The following is a 24226-nucleotide window of genomic DNA, read 5'->3' on the forward strand; positions in this document are numbered from 1 at the left end:
TGGTTCGGATCTTAAAGTCAGTTATGTTTTTGTATACCCACCAGAGAACTGCAGCAAGCCACCGGCACTCTTAGTGCACCCACTAAACACCGGGTGTCTCAGCACTCGGGTGTTTGTAGATTGTATACATTACAAACACCCAATAAATAATACTAAATACTAAATAATACTAAATACTTAATACTAAATAATACCAAAATATATGTGCCCTTCTCTGCGCTTCTCAAAAGTCCTACGTAAGCAAACAACTTTTTCGATGTTTTTTTTTAAATACTAATTGTGAGTGAGTGGTGCAATGATTTTATGTGGCAGCAGAGTATATCAATAATGTGATTTCGACCTACTGGACGAAGTGCCTTAGCTAGCTATTTTCCAGGAGTTACAACCAGCTGTCAGCTTGAGGAGAAAAGAGCTTGGGGAAAGGGGTGAGTGCCTTGGGGGGAATGTAGAGGGACGCTTAACTTTCTGAATTTTGGCTGCGACTGTTGTTTTTTTTTATCATTTTAAAAAGAAAAATTGTACATTTATAAAGTTAAATATTGGAAGCAAATAATTAAATATATAAAAAAGAAATGTCTATTTCGCTAAGGAAAAAATGGAGGCTATCTATTGATTTTGGGCAAAATCTATTTCGTTTTTCAGTCATTATGTTACCACAGACACTCAAGTGTCTACCAGACCCGGGTGTTTACAAGACATAAATGAGTGTTTTAAGTAAGTGTTGTAAGTACCCGCGATGACCGGTGTGAGTGGCACCAGACACTCAAATTTGTTGAGTGTGATTAGGGTGGCAAAAAATGCCACTCTTGCAGTTCTCTGATACCCGCCCTTTCTCTGCTGACCACCGACCAAATGAATCCCATCCCGACCTTTAAATACGAAAGTGAAATTCGTTCAATTAAATTAAATCGCCAAATACGCAACAGGAAATGAACTGGTCGCAATAGCCCTTACACAATAGTGACCCCGATAACCCCCCGTCGAATTGAAAAATTCCTTTTTCCAAACCCTGCACCTTTTCGCACTTTCATTTTCTCCACACACCCACAGCAATAATTTTTGGCAGTTTAATTGAAAACCGAAAATGGCAAGGGGACGAAATATTTTTAAAACAAAAAGGGCGGCTGATTTCACCCCAAAATATATCGGGGCACGCGTGCGCAAGAAAAGCAGACAAATGGTCACAGTCACGCGCCAAGAGCTAAAAGGTCAACAAACAAACAAACAATCCATAGTCCGAGCAAAATAGAAATAAAACTGGGGTTGGGGGGTGCTGAAAAATAAGGGTCGGTTATGCCACCAAATCGCCAGCAATCGAATACCTAGCATAGTTGTTCGGATTTTTGCGGTTGCCATTCGGACGGAAGTTGGAAAGTTTGAAATGTTGTGGGGAATTTTTCGCACTGCAAGGGGTTCAGCCCATTAAAGGTCAACTGTGAAAATATTTCATGTCCATTTATTGTCCTGATGGTTTAATGAGACTATTTTCAAAAGACCAAAGCGATGAGGCTCATCGACTTGTTCCGGGTTCTGCTGGGGTCAAGGGTTATTTGGAGAAAATAGAGGGCTATTTAATGGTATAATAATAACAGAAGGGTTCTGTGGGCGCACTCGAGAAGTTGAGAGTTTCCATGGACATGGCAGCAATAGATACTCATTAACCCATTTGTGGCAACGAAGGACTTAAATGTAATAGACTCCTGCAAAAACAGCAGCAGTGGCATTAGAAAAATAATAAAAATTAACCCTTAAAACTCTTTTATTGTAAACCAGTTTTAAAAACAAATGATTAGAAACTAGATAAATTTTGTTTAAAACAATTTATGGTATTTAGTTGGGGCCACTTCATCTAAGAAACAATGTGAGCCAAGTTTGGGGCATAATACCATTAAATTTCCTTTGTTTGCTCCAGGCTAAGTGCATCTTTGAATTGTGCCGTCAAGTCCTGGTAAAATGAACTCATGATGCGAATGCTTAAATATCAATTAATTGTTGAGCATCCGACGTTAGCACCTCCGGCCCTTAGACCACATACAACGTGCCGCAGTGTATCTACTGATATGCACTTCGAATCTGTATCCGACATTTTTGCTTTGGGAGTTCGATTTGAAACATAATTCATCATTTTGGCCGCTGAATGGCTGTCATTCCTGTGGACTAATGATTTCCAGCTTAAGTTTCTGGCCAAGATCGAGATTGCAATTGAGTTTTGCTTCTTCGGTGCGGACAAAACCTGTCAGAAATTGAGCGGAGTGTGGGGGGGAGCTCTTCGGATCTAATTGCTTATAGAGTTATTAACCATTTTCTAATGATCTCAGGCTGCGGTTACCGTCATTTGAGAACATATTCTTGATGCACCACCAAAAAAATACAGGTGTTCACCCAAAAAAACCGAACTCGATCCGGACAACAAATTGGAACAGAATTTCCGAGATAGCTGGAGATTGATTTGGGGACCACCCATCTGAAAACTAAATCGACGTCTTCATTTGTCTGGCTGGCCATCAAATCAGGTAGCAGATTTCGGGGTCACAGGTCAGGCGAAACCATTTCAAGTAAGCTTGATCAACGTACCGCCATTGTTCACTTGTTCCCATAATTGTTAAATAATTGCTGTGTTCAGAGGGAAATGGGCATATTTCCTTTGTTTCTACATCAGTTTTCTGTTGCCAAGACCAAAGATTCTTAATATGATTACTTATTTATTTATATTTATAATCTTCTTTAATTCTTCTTTATTTTATTAAACTTACAATACATTTTTATACAATCGTCTTAAACCACATATAAAAACAATATTGAAATCGAATTGTTAAAATGAATGTGGTAGCAAAAATTTTCACATCGCTGGCACATCATAGGTCAAAGGTCGAACGCATTAGCTAATTAAGCATGAAGAACAATTGTCACCACATTTCCCACAGCCAGGCGATCAATTAAATATTCATCTGTGAAAAGTTCGGAAAATTCGGGCGGCTGTGAAATAAAATTAACGCGTTTAAAATCGGGCGGATCGGGTTTTTGTTTTGTTTTGTGGGTGGGAGAAAGAAAAAGACAAAGACTCCGAGCAATAAATAAAGCGCAGCGAAAGTGCGACATCAACGACAAAATAACAATCCTATAAATCACTTATTGGTGATTCGGGGGAGTGGTGTTGCTGGTATATAGATATATGTAGGTACATACATATATCTCTGTATAGGGTGATAAATTGCTCCGTCACACACACGACACGCGAAACAAAACAACAATGATAACTGCAGAATACATCGTATTGGCATCTATACGCAATTTAATTTAGTAAATTGCACACAACGCATTCAAACGTAACTGGGATTTTTTTGTTTCCACTTAACCGGGAAAATCACCCCCTCGTCACGATTTTTTTGCAGGCTGGTTTAATTGACAGCGCTGCAATTGAACATAAAAGAAGTTTTCGTTTCGAATCGAATCTCGATGTTGCGCGGGCAACAAGTGGCCGTCTCCGAAATGTTGCCAACCGGAAAATTCGTCTTGTCTTCCCGCCCGATTTTTCCTAACCATTCGTCGTCTTCTTCGACAGCAAGATCGTAAAATGAAATGCCGAAAACTAAGACGTTAAACTTTAATTTTTCTCATGCAGAAATGTTGTAAGAGGTTTCGGCAACATGCTGCGAACTGCAAAGGATGTTTATGAGGTAATATGAGGTTTCCAGCTTGCATATCAATAGAGAAAACCTCAGCTAAACTTAAACTTCTAGTCTTTATGATAGTACACTTTGCGTAATATACGTGTAGCTCTTTTAAATACCATTATACTTAGTGCCCCCGAATAAAGTAGTTACATTTTTAGTGCTCCGTTCTGAAAGTTTGTTGACAAAGCTCTACAGAGATTGGGCAACAAAAACGTGTCAAAAAACCTGACACCAGTAAAAGTGATGAAATGCGGCTTAAGTGCCACCACCCAGTTTCTCCGCACATCGTCGTTTGACCTTGCTGACACTCGAGAAGAAAAGAGCTGAATTCTTCGCCGCCTAACGGTAGACACTCTCTATCTCTCTTTTTTTTGCACTGAAAACATATTGTGACAATCAGCAATAATAAAATAATCATTATAATTACCACAAATGGTATTTAAAAGAAAAGTATCAAAGTAAAGTATCTTAAAGGAGCCGTGAGTTTTGATTTTATGAATTATATGAATTCTTAAACTCCTACTTTATCCCTCGCTCGCTTACTTTTGGTTGGCAACATGCTGCGTCGCATCTGCTGGCAACATTGGGGGTTGCCAGATCTTGTGGCGCGGCGATAGCTGTGGTATTTTGCGGCCGCAGCGCTGGCGGTGCTTTCAGTTACGTTTCGACGGCCAACGCGTCGAGTGCTCTGCTTGGTGAGAGAAAAAAATAAATAGACAGCAGAAGTGGTTCTTCTTCTTACTCGCATTCTCTCGCGCTCTCTTTACCGTCTGTGTTAACGGTCGTGGCGCGTCGTGTGCGTGTGTGTTAGTGTGCCAGTTAAACAATGAGAAATTGGTAATAATAAATAATAACAATAACTGCTCATAACAGACAATTTTTGGCCGTGGCGGAGAGGCACTCAAAAAACATACCGACACAGCTCTCCAAAAACCAAAAATAAACTGGCGCCATTCTTGTACATATTTTTTTCGAAACTTTTTTTTAGCGTGTGACAAAAAATACACAAATAGTATCTCTCTCGCTCTGACCCTATGCTATTTTGTTGTTTTAACTAAAGATTCCAATGAGTCACGTGCACAAGTTATTTCAATGAAAACCTCCATGAAAACCCTTTGAAAACTCACCCAATAATCGAGTTGGAAAGTGCATACAACAAATATGAAAAAAAAGAACATCACCTGAAAAGCAAGAAAAATAAAACGGAGAACAGGTTTTTGGGCCCGCTTTGCTGCCAACTTTATTGTTGTTACTACCAACAGTGAGCACTGGAAATTGACTCACTCTTGCAGCAACAATTTCAGCCGACTTTGTTTTTCTTTTGTCTGTCAATCGCCTTTTTGTCGCATAAAAAAAAGTTTATTTCGTTAGCTGCGGCTTCTGGTAAAAGTTTTAACGTAATTAAAAATTGTTTAAACTGTTAACAAGCAGGAATAAAGTCAAAGTTGGTAAATTAACATCTTTGACATCATTCCATGCTTATTTGAAAAGCTTTGCCACTTTACTTTCGGCAGTTAATAAATTAGTTTATTAGGTTTTATTAAACGTAACCAGACAATATTTTAATTAAGTATACAATACAACTGTTGGGCCAATCATAGGCAATCAAATGTAAACGGAAAATGTAATTACAATTTTCCGGCAGCGTCGAAATTCACAATCAAATCATTTGACAGCATTATTAATTCACGAATATCAAGTGGAAAACTTCTAAACTTTGTGCAACTCTCACAGATTCACAAAAACTACCGTCGTCAGAAGTTCCCTTTCGGCCAAGTCTCTCATTATAATTAGCGTTTTCGAAACTTTATGAATATTTAAAGCTGCTTCCCGGGTATTTTGCAACAATGTCTCAATTTGCCAAAAGCAAAAATGAAGAGAGATGCAAGGGGAATTTTCCCAAGAATATTTCGCGTGCCGCAGACACACATATGCGAAAAAAAGTCAAGGCCTGCCATAAATATCGATTATCCAGTAACTGTGATAACCGTAAGCCAAGTGAGGGGGGCGTCGGGAAAGTAGGCGGGGTTAGTGGCAAGACGAGCTCGCGAAGAACCAGCTACAGTTTTACCTCGTTTGTATGCAAATTTGTTTGCGATAGGACTGTTGCAACTTAAAAGCTAAATGTTTCACTGGATTTCTTTGCGAAAGTGGGAACTGCACTGCATGCAATATTAAAGCACTGCTTAAAAGTCGTTAGTGTAAATGAAACTTTAGTTTAATTTATATTAGCCATTGCATTGAAGTCACGTTCAATTCTATTACCCAAGCGTCTTTTATTTCTATATTATGTGCATTTTGCTTTCGAGATTCTCTGAAGCGAGTGATAACTGTACTTTAGAACTTGTTGCAACCCAAGGACACTTAGCATAGGTGTAACTTCAGTGAGCAAACAGAGAGAGCGAGAGAGAGAGAAAGAGACCAAGCTTGAGTCATGAATTATTGGAGAGGCGAAAAAAAATAAGTTCGTGCCGATAAGAAATATACATTTCGCTCTCGAACCCTGAACACAAAAGATAACGATCTGCAGAGAACACAAACTTATAGATACAATTTAGCTTAAGCATTTCTCTCCTACCTTGTCCAAAGCCCCTCCCTTCCCCTGTCTGTGTTACCCCTACAATATTTCCCGCAATATGTGTTTCGACTGCTGAGAGCCCCGCAATTTCCGTTACAAAAACTGGCCAACATGTGCGAAGTCGGCGGCGCAGCAGGTTTTATTTTCTTCATCTTCCTTCTTTTTTCTTCGGTGCCGCCGACTTTAGAATGCAAAAGAGACAAGGCACACACGCACACAACATCGCACACCTCACTGTCCCGCTCGCACCGCCAAGAAGCAGTCTCGTGCGATGTGTCTTCCTCTTCTTCTCGCCCATAAATGCCAACATTTGCCATTTGAATCTGAAATGTTAAAGTTATGACAAATATCAAATGCAGATGAACTTCTCAGGCTCGAACTAACTAACCACAAAAGCCAGTTACCATGAATTAAATAAAAAAAATATATCTGTATTTAAATTGTAGCCTTAGCTAATTCATCTTTCTTTCATTATCACTATTCTTTCAGATTCACACACTAAAACAGCTTGAAAAAACACCAGACGCAGAGTGTTAATCAAAATACAATAATCTGTGCAATCACGAGCAACGAAAACAAACTGAAATTTTTTAAACATTTTTTTCGTGTGCATCCGTAAACAAACCAAAGAAGTTAAAACGAGAGCAATTTGCGAGCGGAAAACCTAGGAAACTACTACAACTGCAAAATCAGCGATAAAAATGGGTGAACTGCCGCTAAATTCAGTCGGCGTCTTTTTGGCGCTGCTCCTCTGCAGCTGCTCTTTAATAGGTGAGTACGGATAAAAATGCTCCCCAAGTCCCCAAAATGTGCTTTTCTATTTGGTATTATGATAAGAAATGCCGCAAAGTGCTCCAAATTGGAAATATATGGCTTTTCAATGGGGCCAAAAAAGCTAATAACGCTTTTGCTTATAACACAAGTCTTGTATGTACTCCTTTAAAAAACTGAATAGGAAAAATATAATTAAACACCTTTAATCCTATGGTTGTGTCATATCACTATGTGATGGCTGACACAATTATGGCTGACAGAGGTATTCCGACTAAGGACCGACTTAGCTTAAATCCGCTTATCAGTCGAGAGGGTCATATCAAATTTTTGTTGTTTCCTTATGTGATTCCAGACAGAAAAATTACCTGAGCACTTGCACTTAGGTACCTGATGATAGCCATAGCCGACCCTGAAACGAACACTCAGCAAATAGACCCAAAGAAATATAAGAAAACAACATCCCACGAAAACTAAAATCATCTTTTCCTTATCGCAATCTCCCAGAAAACTAAAGACAATATTTACCTTACCTCAGAGCAGCCTATATCGTGGCTGGTCAAATATCGTAAATTTTTCAGTGAACATGAGAGAGAATTACAATCGCAGATACTCCTAAAAAACCGGCACCTGACTTTGAAGCCGTAAAATTTGGACAAACACTGATAAATATTGCGCAAGAGTTGCCTGTTAACAACGACTTAGTTGCTATTAGGTGCTGTTAGATGCTTTGGATTATGGGAACATTTCCTGAAGTGCTTTTACTACGGCAACAAGGAGAAAAGAAACTATTTAAGTGTCTGGATGAGATTTTCTCAGAGATATTTAGCTAATTAGGCCTAAGAAGAAAATAAGGTGCAAACACTACTTATATAATTATTAATTAGAGGACAAATTATAGACCAGAAGAAAGAACATAGAAGCGCAGATTGATATTAGCCTTAAACCCATTTAACCGGACTACCAGCAAATCTAAAGACTTATCGAATTGAAAGATTCATAACTCAGACACTTTGTAGGGTCGCAAGCTTCTTGGCGAACTGTTAAGTCAAGAAGAGTCCAGCGTCGACTTCCCAGCAATTACCGCATCCGGTTTGGACCACAAAAGATGGGGCAGGCAGACAATTTCATGCGTGGCCTTTTAAAATGATCTAATACCGCAGAAAGTCGAATTTAATTAACTCAGTTTCCTCACCCCTTCTGCTCCGTATGTTTTCTACAAATACCCCCTCAAAAAGAGATCAAATTCTCACAGAGAAGGGAAAACAATTGGTAAAATCATTGCAGGATGACTCAGTCGGTAGGTGATCATGATTTGGCTAGTTGGTAATAAGTGTTTAAGCACTTTTCTTTGGTAAGAACGCTTTTGTAGAAAGGGAGAAAACATCCCAACTCCCCTCCTTCTTTCTTTTGTGGTCACTTGGGCTCTAATTTTTGAGCAGTAAAGTAAAAACTTTTTATGTTGTTGACTGCGCTCTTTTTTTTTTTGTTGGCCAAACTCTAAATAAGAGCTTGTTCTATATTTTTGTGTGAGAAAAAAACGTTAAAGAAAAGCCGGAGAAAATGGTCAGAATAAAGGGGGAGCTGAAGTAGTGAAAAAGGGTGGACAGTCCTAATTAGCTAAGCCCGAAACTGGCTTAATTGGGTGGCGCTTTCACTTCGGCCATCGCGCCTGGGAAAACTGTCAGTTAGACAGTTCGTCATACCATTAATGGACGATGAGGGCCTTGAGATGAATGGAAAATCCAAGAGAGGTCAGGACTGGAAAGGGCAGCAGAATCTTAAGAGCTGCACTTTATCTTCATCTTTTCACTGGTGTTTCAAAAAAGGGAATGCTGGCAATATATTTTAAGGTAACTTTAATATCGGTTTGCATCTTATGCTTCATAATCATATGCTCATTTCTAAATTTGGCATTTTGAAAATTGTTATTTTCCAATAAAGTTGTTAAGATAAACGAGTGGGGCTTAAAAACCTCTTAGGAACCAACACGTTATTGCATACCCTGTTCATTTACTGTATAAAATCACTGTGGAGATCCAATGAGGAAGCTGTGAGTTCAGAGAGGGTCTTGAGTTTAAAAGACAAGCCCATGAACTCAACTTAATACCTCTTCCTCGAACTGAGGACATTCTCAGAATTCTCTGACTCATATCTCTTTGACTTCTTAGTCAGTATCTCACGCCTCCTTCACCCTCCTTTTACCCACCTTTAGAGCGCGGAGAAAGGGATGGGTTGATGACTATAGAAAGAGAGAGAGAGACTAGGGGGACAGGGAACATCAGGTTGCTGCTCAAGTTGTTGCCTGAATGGGACAGCTTATGGTCAAGCGAGCAACTCTTGAGTTCTTTCTTTTCTTGTCTTTTGTGCCACTTGACAAGACAAAGATGAAGCATGCTGAAGAAAGAGAGGGCTGAACCTGGAGCGAAAGAGAGGGTAATGGGTATGGGCAGGAAAAAGGAAATTCCAATTATGTTGCAAAGTCTGGCCGTGCGTAGAAAAGAATTGTTGCAGCTTCTTGTTTGCCTCTCACTCATTCACTCACTAACCGGCTCTTTCCTCTTTTCTTCACGTTTTCCCTTGTTTTAATTTTAATCCAGTAATGCCCGGAAAGCCTTGCATTTCGCTTTAATTAATAAAACAAAACATTTCGGATGGGACAGCAAAACAAAAGGATTCAAGTGGATTGCAGAAATGATAATGAGCTCTGTTGTGTTATATCTCTATATATATCTCCCTATATATGTACATATGTTTATAGGTGGCAATCTCTCCAAAGATCTTTATGGATGCTTGATTTTTCAATGCGGCCGAGAACCCAAAAAACTTCACCATAATTAGCAGGCATTGTTGCAAAAAAAACCCAGGCCAAACCATTTAAATTAACTGCAAATGAGCTGGAAAAGCCTTTACAAAAATACCGAGTACATACAAGCATAAAGGAAAGTAATGGCTTATATGTATATGTATATTTTATAATATATATTCAAAAAGATAAAGCAGAAAACTTAGCATAACACTGCATATTACAAGCATTATAATCGCAGTCACATGAGTGCTTAAAAATTTTCAAATAAACTGAAAAAAAGAGAAAACATTATTTTAAGAGGGAAAAATTAAAGAATTAAATTAGTGTGAAAATATGGCAAGACATTACTTATTATGGAATGCAGTGAGAGTGGGTAAGAGAGAGTTGGACCAAAAAACAGGGGTTAAGCCCGCATAATCCCAATGAAGCTTAAACAATGAGTCGCAGCAAGACAAGATACATTCCTGTAGTATGGTATAGTATGTATAAAACAAAAACGGCAGCCCAGCAAACAAAGAATGCACAGAAATTACAAATGAAGGATTGTTGGTAAGCCACTGGCGACCCTCGCTTTTCCACACTTCGGGTTTTTCATGAATATGATGAATGAATTTTAAATTAAAATTCAGGCGAATCACAAAAAGTGATTGAGCCACATGTGTCTCAGGTCCACCACCCGCATCGCGTTCAATCGGGTCACATTAAGCCTTCAGCCAAAAGTTCATTACTTGAAACATAAGGTGCACGTTTTAGTTAATAAAATCTTTGGTTTTTAAAAATTTACACTATGTTTCCAAGGGTTATTTGCCAATGCTACCTAACTTTACTGAATTATTAAAGAATTGCTGAGATAAAGATCCTACAACCCCAGACGTTGGAATACAGGAAACGACGTCCCAAGACGTGCTGGGCCTAATAACCAGCCGAAATTGAGTTATAACCGATTGGCAGGCATTCGATTTGGGACCCATTCCTTGAGGCCCAGGTCTTTTCCTACCTGTTCTTCCATCCTATCGGAACCGAACCATCTAGGAGGTGCTCAGGTACCCCGATGACGCCCCGGCATACACAACTAATTGCTAATTGGATTATGTCTTGCTCGAACGAGAGCCGTTGGTCGGGGGAGGTTTGGTTTGGTCATCGGAAAGAAAGGGAGATACACATGGTCACATAGGGAAATAAGGAAAGTGAGGTTAGGTCATTGATATCCGCCTTTGGCCGTAATCCAAACAGTCATCGGTAGCCAGACGAACCCGAGGGTTGTTGCTGGAATGGAATAGAATGTTTTTAATTGACTTGCCCCATTGCAATTGCATAACAATGAGACACACTCCCCTCACTCTCGCCGCCCATGTGTGTTTGCCTTCCTGATTGCGGCGTCAATTGTCAATTTTTGTTACCTTCTCTGCTCGTCCGTTCGTCGGGTTTTCTAATTGGTAATGCAAAGTGCATGGCCAGGTTCCAACTTCTCCAGTCCGTCCATTTGTCTGTCTGCCCAACTGTCCGTTTGCGTCCTTTCGTTCATTCCCCCGTAAGCCACACCCTTTATTGTCTCACTTTTCGTCTTTGTTCTGTAGCCCTGTGTTTTAATCAATTCGTTCCTATTTCGTTTACTGTCCGTTAAAGGGAGAGATGTCCGCTCAGGAAATATATATAGACAAAATGTACTGGCCAAGAAGAACTTGAGTGAGCATATAAGTTAGAAACACTTTTTGCGATTGGATTTTAAGATTTCTGTGTGAAATTTTGTTTATACAGTTCCCAGTTTGCGGGTGTCCCACTGTAAATGATTTGGTTGTGGTGGAGGTTAGGTTAAATTATCTTCGTTTGGTTTTCGTTTTTGCTACGAAGTCGTGCTCCACTTTGCATACCCTTGATCCTCGCAATCGCCGCTCTTGGCGCTACTCATTAATTTTCCCACACTGCAAATTGAGTGACTTCCACTCCCACGAACACCCACCACAATCTCCACCTCCTCCCATGCACCTTGCGCCCTTGGCAGCCGCTCGTCCTCCCATCCCATCCCATTTCGTTCCATCCTCAAAAGGCCATCCCATCCGCAGCACTTATCTTGCCTTGCCGCTTTGTTTTCTGTTTTTTTCCCACCATTAAGGCTCAACTATCAGCGGCAGCTCATCAAGATGTGCACAAAACAACGAAAAGCTGCAAAAAGTGCAACCATAAGGCAATTCCTCTTGCTTCCCCCCTTGCCCCATTTTGTACACCGCCACTTTCCGCTGCTTTTGGCAATTTTCAGCATTTAACCAAATAAACCTCTGCCGGCAGCGTTGCATGCTCTCTGCCCTCTGCTTACACTCAACCAAATGGGATGGAGCTTGACAGCTAAAAATAAAGAATAATTCTGTTTAAAGTAATTTTCCAGGTTTTAAAAAAACTTTATTTGGCATTCGAATAACAAACAAGTGAATGTTCCAAAAAAAAAAGTGGAGAAAATCTATTTTTTTCTCTGCGCTCATCCATTCTTCTCACCCATTTGCCAGTGCCTCACTGACATTCATATGATGTGCTCAGTGGCTGCCCGCGTCATTATCAACGTTTACCCCCACGCCCCTGCACCCCCTCACCCACTCTTTAGTTCTTTTCCAGGTCCCCAAAACACCGTCTCCCATGTTCCGCTGTCGGTTTTGCCAGTTCCCCTTCAGTTCCGCTGAAATGGGATGCGATGGAACAGAAATGGGATTGGGTTTTGGATTCTGAAACGTTCACAGACTCACATGGGCGTCCAAATTGTTTTTAACAACGATGCGCATATATGTATGTATATTTTTGCCCATTCCAATATTGAAATGCTCTGGATTCTGCAGTTAAGCTTAGAGACTGAAATTCGGAATTTTTCAACATTTATTCAAGAGATAGTTTTTCTTTAGCTGCCTACCTACCAAATAAGCAGCTAATATTAATCGAAAGTACTAATGGCCATTTAAAATATAATAACCTTCCTTCTCTGGTGAAAACATGGTCTATATAAAGAATATGGTATCGTGGGCAAAAGTTCTTTAGGAGTTTGTTGATAAACTAGTTCCGCGACTTGAAAATAACTAGTTCGGGAACTTAGTTCTTTGACGGGAACTCTTCCCTTTTAGGGCCCCTTTTTTACTCCTACCCTTGTGGAAACCTCTTGACTGAGCCGTGTGCCGGCTTCATTCTCATCATTATCCCATTCCCAAAGTTACGAAAACTTTTTAGCCGACGCCAAATTGGCTGGGGGCCTGAGAACACCCTTTTTCGACACCCCCTGTACCCCTCTTTTGGCGCTGGGCATAGTTTAGCGTAAATTTTCATAATTTTATGGCAATTTTTCACATGCGCATTCGCAATGCGGCCAACAAAAGGAGCGAAGAAAAGACAAAAATAACAACAATCAACTTAGTCCAACTCAGGCACCCCTTTTCGGCGCCCTGCCTGCCCTTCATTGTGTTTGCATTTTAGTCATGAACTTTTAAGCATTTGTCATGCATAATTTGAGCAGCAAATGTATTGGAAAGAATTTTAAATTGATTGTTATCGTTGTGTTCTGTTGTGCTGCAGGAGGATGGATAATGCACGCGCACTTGGATTCTCGGACATTAGTCAGTCGTCGGGAGCAGAGAGTTCAGAATTTAGTATCCAGAATGTATCCAGGATCCAGGAGAGAACAGATTCTATAACATATAACGCCGGCGGTGGGGGGCGAACAGCTTTGTCAATAATTAGCTTAACCCATTAATAACACAAGAATGTGGCAGCACGGCAGTGGGCAACTGAGTCAGCGAACCCAGATACAGATACGGCTAACGGGCATTATCTGTGCCGGGGGATCGGGCGATGAATGGGAGGAGCACGGGGGTTTCGGAGCGGAGAAGTTGCGAAACCAGTGGACAGCCAAGATTAATGATGGCCTTTACCTTTACCCCGAAAGAGATGGAGAGAAAGCGATGCTGGGTGATTTGATGTCTGCTAAAAGTAAAAGTTCATTCACATTGCTTTGTTGCAGGCAAAGTTCTTGGTCTGCTACTTCGTCCTCATCTTTGGGTATATCCTTTGATTTAGGGCTTTATCATTTTTTATCAAAACTGAAAACTTTGTTAGTGATTCACCTTTCTCTGCTTTTCTCTGTCAGTTTCGTTTTTTGCACGTGGTAAATCAAGGATCAGCTTGCTTTGTGCCGAAAATAACAAAGAATGCTTTGTTTTTTTTTTTAAAGAGAAACTGTGGAAACTTTATTCCAATCATCTTTAAGATTGCGGGGAGTTGATCTTGTCCATACTATAAATGGCCACTTTTCCAGGTTACCTGTGTGCTCTGCTTCTTTTTTTTTATTCAAAACGTCGAGACGCTGGACACACTCACATAACTCAGGCAGTTTTATCTCTGGACTTGTAGGGGCCCAGCCTCTACCTCGGATTTCCCACTTTCCGGCGAAAGCGCTGCCAATGTCTGTCGTCACTTTCGGACTTTATGTTTTAAGCTCTGCAGCAAATTCTGAGTAAAGCGCATGAAGCACTCTTTCACACAGATATCCGCACACTCCTTGAACAAAAACGACGATGGACTGACTGATGATTAAATTCCGGTGATTCAGTTTTCTTCGGTCTGAGCCAGGTTTCCTTTTCCCGCTCTTGTTTACGGTCTGGGGCTATTAAAACCATCGTCATGTGTGGAGGGGCTTCCTCAAATTGTTTTTGGGCCTGAGAGCGCAGGAATGTAAAGCAAATTGAATTTGCTTCCGATTGGTTTGATTAATCCCGAAATCGGGAAAAGGGTTTCGGCAAGGAGCTTTTGGTAGTTGCAAGTCCCTTTGCCTATTTATTTCGAATTTTATGCTGTGCAAGTGAAGCTCTTGGCCTAAGCTGTCTGTCTGGAAAAAAAGTGCATAATAACGACTAAATTGTTATGAAATCGTTCCAATTCAAGGGCGCAAATAAAAATTCATAGAAATGTGCTCAAGATTTTGTCCTGGCCATCCAATTTCGAAGTCAGCTTGGTCTTTGCGTTTCGGTTATTAGTTCTCCTGGTTCCGGATGCAATTGTGCGGCATTGTTAACGGCTGTCGGTCGTCGCCGTTCAATTGCCAGCACACGTAATTGCCGCTGCACAATGCCAATTCCGTAGATACATATTCGATCGGAGCGAATAAATTTGCCACCGTGAAAAGGTGCCTAGGGGGATGTAGCCTGCCAGGATATGACCAAGTGCCTTCGTATCTGTAGTTGAATATTCCCCCCTTCTAGTTGTGTATTGTGTTGTGTGTCGGTTGACATTTGATTTCTGACGCGTGCCGTTTTAACGACAGCGAAATATTGTGCGGCACCATTGGGTTATGAAGGGAACGGTCGGGGCCGTTCGTTGGTGGGTTAACGGGGAGTGCCACATGCCCGCCGCTGCTACTTGGTTATTTTCGTTTTTACGATTGTTTTAATTCTGTTTTGTTGCAAACAAATAGGCGGAAAATTTTAACGTACTGCAGTCATGCGTCCGAGCCATTTACCACCCCCTCCTTAACCCCCGTGAACCCCCTGAACCCGCTTAACTCGGGTCTTGGAAAATATTAGATGCGTTGCGCGTGTTGCGGCCTCATTAATTTGTTTCTAGATTTATTAATTATTCAGATTTTTTCGCCATTCGTAGATAGTTTATGGTAGTCACGCGTGCCGAGTGTTTACTGTTGAGTGCCTCTCCCCGGTGGATCATTTCCGGGAATCGTCCAGAGGGTCCGTAGAGAAGTCTGCTTCTTTCTCTACCCTCTGGCTTCATTTTGGCCAACTGTTTTCGAATGAAATTTTCAGAATTGCAGAAAGTCGGCCAGGGAAACCAAAAAACTGTGTCGCTGAGGGGAGAATTTTGAGAAAGAAAAGATCAAGAAACACACATGGGTCAACAGTTTTAATATCCTTTTTTAATATTCAATAATTTAATATAGTTAATTTACTGTGAAACATCCATTCGAAACCTTCTCTTGTTTTTCATAACATTGTAATCAGCTTATCTATTTTTATATTACTATATTTTAGACCCTTAACGACTTCTTGTAATCATACAGCATAATTCCATCCCCTCAATTTCCACCCCATTTGATGGTTCCATTGCTAAAAATATTTCATATGACATCGAATAACTTGCAGTGGGTCCAGAAATACATGTGTGTGCTGACAGAACTATGGGCTTTTACCGATGTAGCCGAGTGTTATAGTGGAGTTTTATTTGTCAACCATTAGTGCCACATTAATTTTTATATTCCTCAGCGATTCGTTTGTATTTGTAACCCTCTGATCTCCGAAAAGGCCTGCAACTGTCGCTCCAGAGATCTGGGCGTTGGTAAAGAGGGGCGTGGCCGAGTCTGTGTGCCTAATGATGTTGAATCGACTTCCTTTGCCGTTTTTTGTAGTCGTCAATTTGTCAACACAAGACTCTCGACTTGATGGTCACCTATTTTTTGTGTATACTCGTTTATACATTTTTTCGTACTCGTTATTTGGAGCCCCTTGGCGGAAGTCGTACAACTGAGCACGACATTTTGCACTCAATGAATCATAAATGTTTTTGCTTTTTTCTTCATCCTACCAGTCTCTTTTACACTCAACTGTTTTAAAATTCTGCATGTTTTTGTTTGCCGTATATTAAATTCAATTCGTTCGCTTTTAATGCAGCCAGCGATGCGTGCAATGTTTAAAGTAGTTCCCGCTGAAAAGAACCAACAGGTGTTTGACTTGTTTTCGGTGCCAACTGATGCGTGAAAACAGTGGATATTCATTAGATATTGGTATGGATATGGCGACAGTTGATAGGGTATAAGGTTGCACAGGAAGTTTCACTCTGATGGGAAGCGAAAGTAAGGGAAACTGGCTGTGAACTAGTGTATATTGTGAAACAAGTGTGTGAATCATATTAAAATTATTGGGTTGAAACAATGCAAAGACAATAAATTAGTGAACAGATTCCATGAGGATCTTATTATGTATCTTTAGTTATAATACAACTAATTGAACGGAACGTCCCACAAAGCATTTAAGAAATGGAAAACCAAAACACAAGGATCACATCATTAGAGCTGCTTTTAAAAAGTGCCAGCGACAACAAACAGATATTATGGGATTCCATCTGGATTCCGTCCGCTTTTCCCACATTCCCTAACTGCCCCTAACTCTACGGATCTGCCATGATATATGGACCGCAAGTGGCTTTTGTTCTAGGGATGCCAATTATGCTGCAAGCCGATTTTCTTAGGGGGGCTCTTTCTGGTTTTCCCTTTGCTTTTTCATATACAGAAGGAAAATCCGAGTGACGGCTGCTCCCCAGACGGCATTTAAAGCGGCCGTGGATACAAATTTATCTCATGCTTATGCTCTCCACAATTAGTGTTCAAAAATAGCAAGAAACAGTCTCAAACTCGGGACAACATCGATCCCAACTCGGAACCAAAACCTCTACTACTTTTTGATCGTGTAATGGAAATTCGTGTAAGTTTTTCTGCCTCGGCGACAGTTGGCAGTTTGTTTGGTTTAATTATTCGAGCAGATAGGAAAGCGCATCTAATGAATTTCAAACTGCAGCTGCAGTTTATCAAACGCTTTAATCGCTCCGCAGACAGCCAACTGACAAAACATTCTCCAAAAACTTAATTGCACTCACCGATAAAGAGTGGAAAAGTGAGAGAGGAAAATCCAGTGCAGTGTTCTTGGCTTTTTCCATGACTTTTTTCATGCTAACTGCCTATAAAAAAAAAAGAGTGGAACAGTTGATGGATTGCCAACCCCAATCAACGAAATTGAATTAGTTTAGAGAGTATAAAAAAGCACAAGAAACATAACTATCCAATTAGAAAACGAAGAAAAGACTGTCTGTATTTGGGGATAAGAAATTAGCAATATATAATTTAGCTATTTTCTTGTTTATTTCTCTTTAATCTAAGCACTCTGACAACTCAGGATATTTGTAAGAGTTGGCAAATTCGAATACAATACGCACTTTGTAAGCCCACCACCTCAATTTCCGCCCCTTTTCAACGCCATCTGAACAAATACAGCTGCGAATAAATGAGTCCAAATGAAATGAGCAATGTTAACTATCCTGTTTACATAATATGTCAATTAAAGGCGCAACATCTTGGAGGTTGGATTATGTGTGGGACGGAAAAGCTTTTACCCAGTCTCCTTAGATTTCATTTATTTATGACCCGCTGTGATTTTGGCATAGTTCTTGGTGGGTTATCGTTTCGCCTCAGAAACAATATCTATAGGGGGTTAGTCAACATATTAATTTGATTTCCTCTTTTTTATTATTATTGTTTTTCAGCCACATAAATCAGAGTGCAGCTTGACAACTTTTTTTGAGGGTTGGCTGCCTGCCCGCCTTCCTATGTCTATGTCTAGTTTCTAAATCAAAATTCAAGTTTTGTTTCTCCATTTCGATATTTTCCGGCAAAACCCATCCACCCCCCAAAAAAAGGAAAAAAGAAAAACCACCGCTGCACTTTGCCAAATTGCGAATGTGATTTATGCGGCCGAAAGGCATTTCTTGGCAGCCTGTTAACACTTCATTTAAGCTGAAATATCTCTACAGATACTGCAGCACCAAAAAAGAAGCATTCGGCATTCTAGCAGCTCAGCTCAAGTATTTTCAATTAGTTGCTTTTTAGGGGTGGCTGTCACTTTGTCATCATCAGTCTCTGTGTTCTCCAAGGCCTGGATTTCTTTTCTGACTTCTCATTCGATTCGAAGCGTCCCATAATTGTTTACAATTCAATTTTCCACAACCCCACGACAAAGTGCGGAAATGAAGTGGATTAGGTAAAGGAGATTACAAATACCATCAAGTGGTTGTTGTCACGTGTCCAAAGATTATTCCGGGGGATTTTCAAATTGGTTTGCCCTAAAGCAATTCCGGCATTAGTTTCTAAGATGGGCTTAAAATAATAAACAATTCAATTAACAGGATGTAGGAAATCTGTAGTTAAGCAGACAATCAAATTGTAGGAATTTTGTGTTAAGTTAAATTGAGACCGAAATTGTGGTGTAAAATTATTGGAAAATATATATATAACTTATGAGAAAATTGTTATGTCCCAAGGCAGTTAAGACATAAATCTTTGTTAGCTTACCAACCAACCTTATGAGATTTACGAAAACACGTCACTAATTATGTTTTTTCCCACCATTTCCACTTTTCTTCTTCCAGGTAAGTGTCAATGTCAATGGCCATCAAAAAAATAAGAAAAAAGCCAGAAAACAAACACACGCACAACACAAAAAACGGCTTGTAAGTCATGATTGATGATTTCACACCTCCAGTTTTGGTTTCTATATATGTTCGTTATTCTTTTCTTGGGGATCTGGGAATGGGGAAAATATTACCAACAGAATGTATATGTCGCGTTTTTATGGCCTGTTTATGCTCCGTGTGCCGGCAAAAACTCATTAAAGGTGACAATGCAAATGTGGCGACAGCCTAACTGCCACGCCCTCTAATTGCCTATCATACACGAATGGGAATTTATGGAATCTAGGTACCTAGAAGTATATTGAGGGAAATCGCTGAGGACAGAGTTCCTAAGAATGCGGCCCATAGAAGTATCCAGCTCTTCAGAGGTGCGAACAACTAAAAGTGGCAATTAATTTGACACGTTCGTGTGTGTCTGCCACAATTAAGTTCCAGTTGTCGACGATGGCTTGTTTTTGTCAATGGCAAACAGCTGCATTGACATTGAATTGGATTTTCGGGTGTTCTTTTCTTTGGAATGGGCACGGGAATTGGGAAACACCGACTGAGAATAGGCATGTGTAAATGTATCTGGCAGATACTTACTGGCTGCCGTTGCTGCAGAGGTAATAGGTCAATTCCGCCAGTTAAATATAGACTCACAGTATCGGTTGAATACTGTTGCTTGTACTTAGATAGCATCATGTTTAAAGTTATTTCAAATAGGTAAAGCTTAGGAGCAATTAATATCGGTATATTACATTTGCTTTGACAACCGCATTTGAGCCCACCTTAGCCCCGGGGAATCGAGAACTTCTCAGGAACAAATCTATTCCCCCGGCCCAGTTCTCCTAATTGATTTTATTTGATATTCCTTTATCCGTTCTTTAATTGAAAGCTCCGCCCTTGGGAGTTTTTGCTGCTCATTGACACGCAACAAATGCAATTAGGCCCCGGCAGTATTTTCTATCTGGGGACATGGACCCAAAACCCAAAACCCGAAACCCAATCTCAAACTCCTCCTTTGCTTCGCTTTGCATTCTTTATAAATAAATCGGGTCAAACGCAAACACAGATGCCGGGTGGCATAAAACCTCCCTCAATTTTTGTGGCGCCTTGGCAAAACCAAAACAGAACTTTTATAGTTTTGTTTATGCCCCAACAACAGCAGCAAGAAGAGCATTTGAATCAGCTTCAGTCAGATTTAGATATGAATTAAGGCAGCTGGGGCAACGACACTACACGTCATTCACTATGTATGTATATATCTATATATATATATAGATATATCGCCTGTCCATTCACAATCCGTTGGACTTCAAAGTGCCTGAAGCTCATTCTGGAATTGATTTTCTTATTGAGACTAAAAATATTTTCCATTTTCGTGTGCGATGGTGTCGCCAAAAATATAAATGTTGCGTATCCATTCGCCACTTGAATTCCATTCTGATCCAAAAGTATATACGCACTGGGGGATATTTTTGGGGCCTACTCATGGATTTTTGGGTCAAGCCGGTGGGAATTTGCTTCGTTGGCTTTTAACGGCTCAGTTTCGTGTTTGTCTTATTGATTGAAAACATTATGAAAAGGTCAGGCGCCAGTCTTCGTGATTTTCTCCACTTTTTCCTCTGCTTTTTCTTTGTGAAAGGGAGCAAGTAATCAACAGGGCGTCTAGCCCACCCTATTGCCTCATTAACTGGCTGGGAAATGCCATCAGATACTGATGTATGCACAAATTCCAATCATGTGGCTAGACATATCTGTATCTTTCGTGAAAATGGTTGATTGGGGTAGATTTCCATTAAGAAACTCAATTTGTAAGTTCAACCAAAGTTAGTTGCTGTTGCTTAAAGCCTGGTTATTTCTCTTGCAGAAAGCAGTGGCCATGGACTAACAAAATAGGCTTTTTGTATTTGCATATATGAAAATAATCGATTTTAATATCTGCCGAGGCTTTCCTCGATTAAGAGGCATGAGGCTTTCATTATTCTGTGCCACAGAGTTATCTAGTGGACCATGCAGTAACTTTATCCCACACTCCACTTAAAAAGAAAACAATAAATGGATCGCCAATTCAAGCGAAAAGTGCTCTCGAATAGGAACAAGAAAGTGTTAACTGCGATTTTTGCTTCTGCTGGCTGAAAAAAAAAAGTGGGAAAATATCTAAATGTTTTCGACGCATCCAATGGATTGCCAAACTATGCGAAAAACACAGTGGTGGCTGGCGGTTTTTATTTTTTTTTGTGGAGCAAGCGGGTGAAACTATACGCTTGAAAAGAGTATATGTATCTGTGTTTGCGCACATGGGATGTTTGTATAATTGCCGGGCGAAAAAAATGCAAGGTACAAAAGATAGCTGAGGGTGTGGATATGCAAAACCAAAAAAAAGTAATATTTGCAAATGTATCTTTGGGGATTTAGAGATTTCGATGCAGGCAGGCCAACTTTAAACGGCCTTTAACGAAAAGAAAAAGAAAAGACATTGCCTAAACCATCAACAACAGATTCAAAATCAATCAAACCACATTAGTCAAATTTGATTTGTAAACAAACCGCAAGAGAATTTCATTAAGCGCAGAAAGGAAACACTGAAAGCCATCAAATATTTTGGTTTATCATGCCATCGCCATTTGCCATTTGCCCATTTACCATTAGGCAAACAAAACGATAGAGAACCAACCAATCGCTGTCCAAACAAAACAACTCGAAAACATGACCAAAAAAAGTTATTAAAACTGTCGATGGATGGACGGATGAGGAGGATATATAGATGCAAGATTGCGATTGAGATGTCCAATGAAACGAAGGAGTATTATTGTTTTCGTTTTGTTCTTTGCACTTTTGCAGAGTTGTTTCCATGGCTGAAAAGTTTCCGTCTACAATTGACACATCAACTTGCATTGTTTAGACGATGAAATTTATTTGCACAAAAGCGAAACTCTATCGTTTCGCCTTCACTTTTATCCTTTGTTTATGATAGCGATTGAATTGGTTTTTGGAATTTGGGGATTTTGGGATACGATTTTCAAGCGTCTCGAAGAGATTCTTATAAACAAAATTGTGACACAATTGCCGTCCATAATGGCCCGAGTCAAAAGTTATTGAATTTTTGTTTGCACATCTTAATTGAATTTGAGGCTCGGAATTGAGTTTTGACGTGCTTTATTGTATCCTGGGAAGCTTGGGTAAATGGGAGCTTGAAGTTTCTTTCGTTTTGGAACTGTGACCATTTCATAAAGAAAACCAAAACGAAGACTCATCAGTTTTAAAATTGAATTTCAAACCTAACACTATTAGCTGATCTTGAGTTTCTTATGCTTAGTTATCTTGGAAGCTGTTCCCTGCCGCAGTTCACAGGAAATTGCCTAAAGCTGCGAGTTGGGCAACATTTGCCACATCGATCAAGTGTCGGGTCACATTTCCCCGCTATGTGTTCCCCTTCCGAAACAAACATTGTACAACTTTCTCACAACAACTGGCACAGATGGACGGCACCCATGACTTGGATATGAGATTCATAATGACTATACTGCCCCCCATTTCTGTTTTCATTTCGGTTTGCGTTTTTTTTATATGCATATTAAATGGTATAAAAGAAGCAAACGCCAGCAGCAACATCAGCATTATAATTGTTCTTGCAGCTTTCGGGTTTGGATGCCTTTTTGCTGATGAAGCTCGTTGGAGTAAATGGAAGAACTGTAGAATGTAGAATGTGAGATGAGATGAGCTGATGAGGCTCTTGTGATGGTCCAACCAACCGACCGTCTGAATTGTGTGTGAAATCAATTTGTCGAAATACGAGCTGTAAGAGTGCCGAGTGCGGACAGATATATTCTCGTAGATGATATATATGTGCTCGACACACATAACTCATTTGAGTTTTCTCCGCATCATCGTCTGTCTGATTTTGGAAGCATGGGAAAAATTCAAATCCGATGAAAATGCGTTCGTCTTCAATAACTCAATTTTCAATCGCCAGTTCTCGTACGGAAATCCTTTAGTTACTATCTGATTTTAGGCGAATTGGTTATCTTAACCCACTAAGTAATTTTCCCGAATTCTTTGAAATATTCAATAGTTCAAAGTAAACTTTATTTTAATAAGTGGTTTTATTAAGTGTTGTCTTAGAAATTAATTAATTTAATTGTATGGCACAATATTCGTAATTTTACCAACAGTTTTTGTTTAAATTGTAAATAACAATTACCTTTATCGCTTTCAATGGGTTAAGCTCTCAATTGCAATGCCCTGAATTCTTTAACATCAGGAGGCTATGTGTTAATTAAAAGATCATCAGGTACGTATCAAATCGATTCGGTTTGATTTGATTCGATTCGAGTATCTTAGATTGATTGTTCTGGGGGAATCGAATTGTTTTTCCTGTACCAGACCTCATGCATTTTGAATCTGTGCATCTGCCGGATAGCATTTACCAGCTAATTGCCTTTTAATTGCCAGGAGAGGGCAGTATCTCAGCATTTCAGAATCTTGTCCTTTTAGTGACTAAAATCTGATTGCCATCGATTTTGTCATTAGCTTCGGGGGAATTTGGAAATCATAGCAGTCGCAGTCAGGACAACATTTAAAGCGATCAAAGGTCAAGCCATAGCAAAATGTCAATTTTATGCAGATGGCATTCAACGGCGACCAAGCCGATTTACACCCATGATCCCCCCTTAAAACTCGAAGGGTAAATGTCACAATTGGTTCATAAATTGATGCAGTTTCTCGTTTTGGATTTCGGCACGAGGTCAATTTGTGATAATAATTCTGCCGCTGTAGAGTAGAAAAATTATAAAAGAAAAAACGGTTACAAACTCTCGAAGAAAATGGGCACACACAGTCATTGTTGCATTTTGCTGCTACTGCTGCTGCTGCCGCTGCCGGCGAGCTACATCACCGCTGGCAACCTGCAACATCCAACATCGATTGCCCACGGTCGAGTCACGCAACTCGGTGTCAGCAAAAATGCCACACACGCGACTACACTGAAAGCAAAAATGAGTGCCTGGCCCGGGCTTTCCGTGTTAATGGTTCATTTAGGTCTGGAAATAAGCTCAATAGATATTAATAGCACGATGGTAATATCGGTCGAATGTTTAAGCTCGCCGCGTAGATAATAAATAATAAACTATAAATTTTTCCACTTATTGTGGCCAAAAAACTGCGAGAGAGGACCCTCCAATCCAATTTAGTATT

General features: G+C 40.0%; 1 protein-coding gene across 6 annotated transcripts in view; it reads left to right on the plus strand.

The window, feature by feature from the left end:
• Positions 1–4345: 4345 nt before the first annotated feature.
• Positions 4346–24226, plus strand: part of LOC120457398 (fasciclin-2) — a 65357-nt gene continuing 45476 nt past the window's right edge. For 2 of the 6 annotated variants that reach the window (XM_039644971.2, XM_039644970.2), the window contains exons 1-2: positions 4353–4511; positions 6742–7023. In XM_039644971.2, coding sequence (XP_039500905.1) covers positions 6954–7023 — 70 coding nt within the window. In that variant the 5' untranslated portion in view covers positions 4353–4511; positions 6742–6953. Of the gene's footprint in view, positions 4512–6741; positions 7024–24226 lie in introns of all 6 variants that reach the window. The other 4 variants (XM_039644972.2, XM_039644973.2, XM_039644969.2 and 1 more) reach the window with 3 other exon arrangements.

Source organism: Drosophila santomea, chromosome X (genome assembly GCF_016746245.2).
Source record: "Drosophila santomea strain STO CAGO 1482 chromosome X, Prin_Dsan_1.1, whole genome shotgun sequence".
NCBI lineage: Eukaryota > Metazoa > Arthropoda > Insecta > Diptera > Drosophilidae > Drosophila > Drosophila santomea.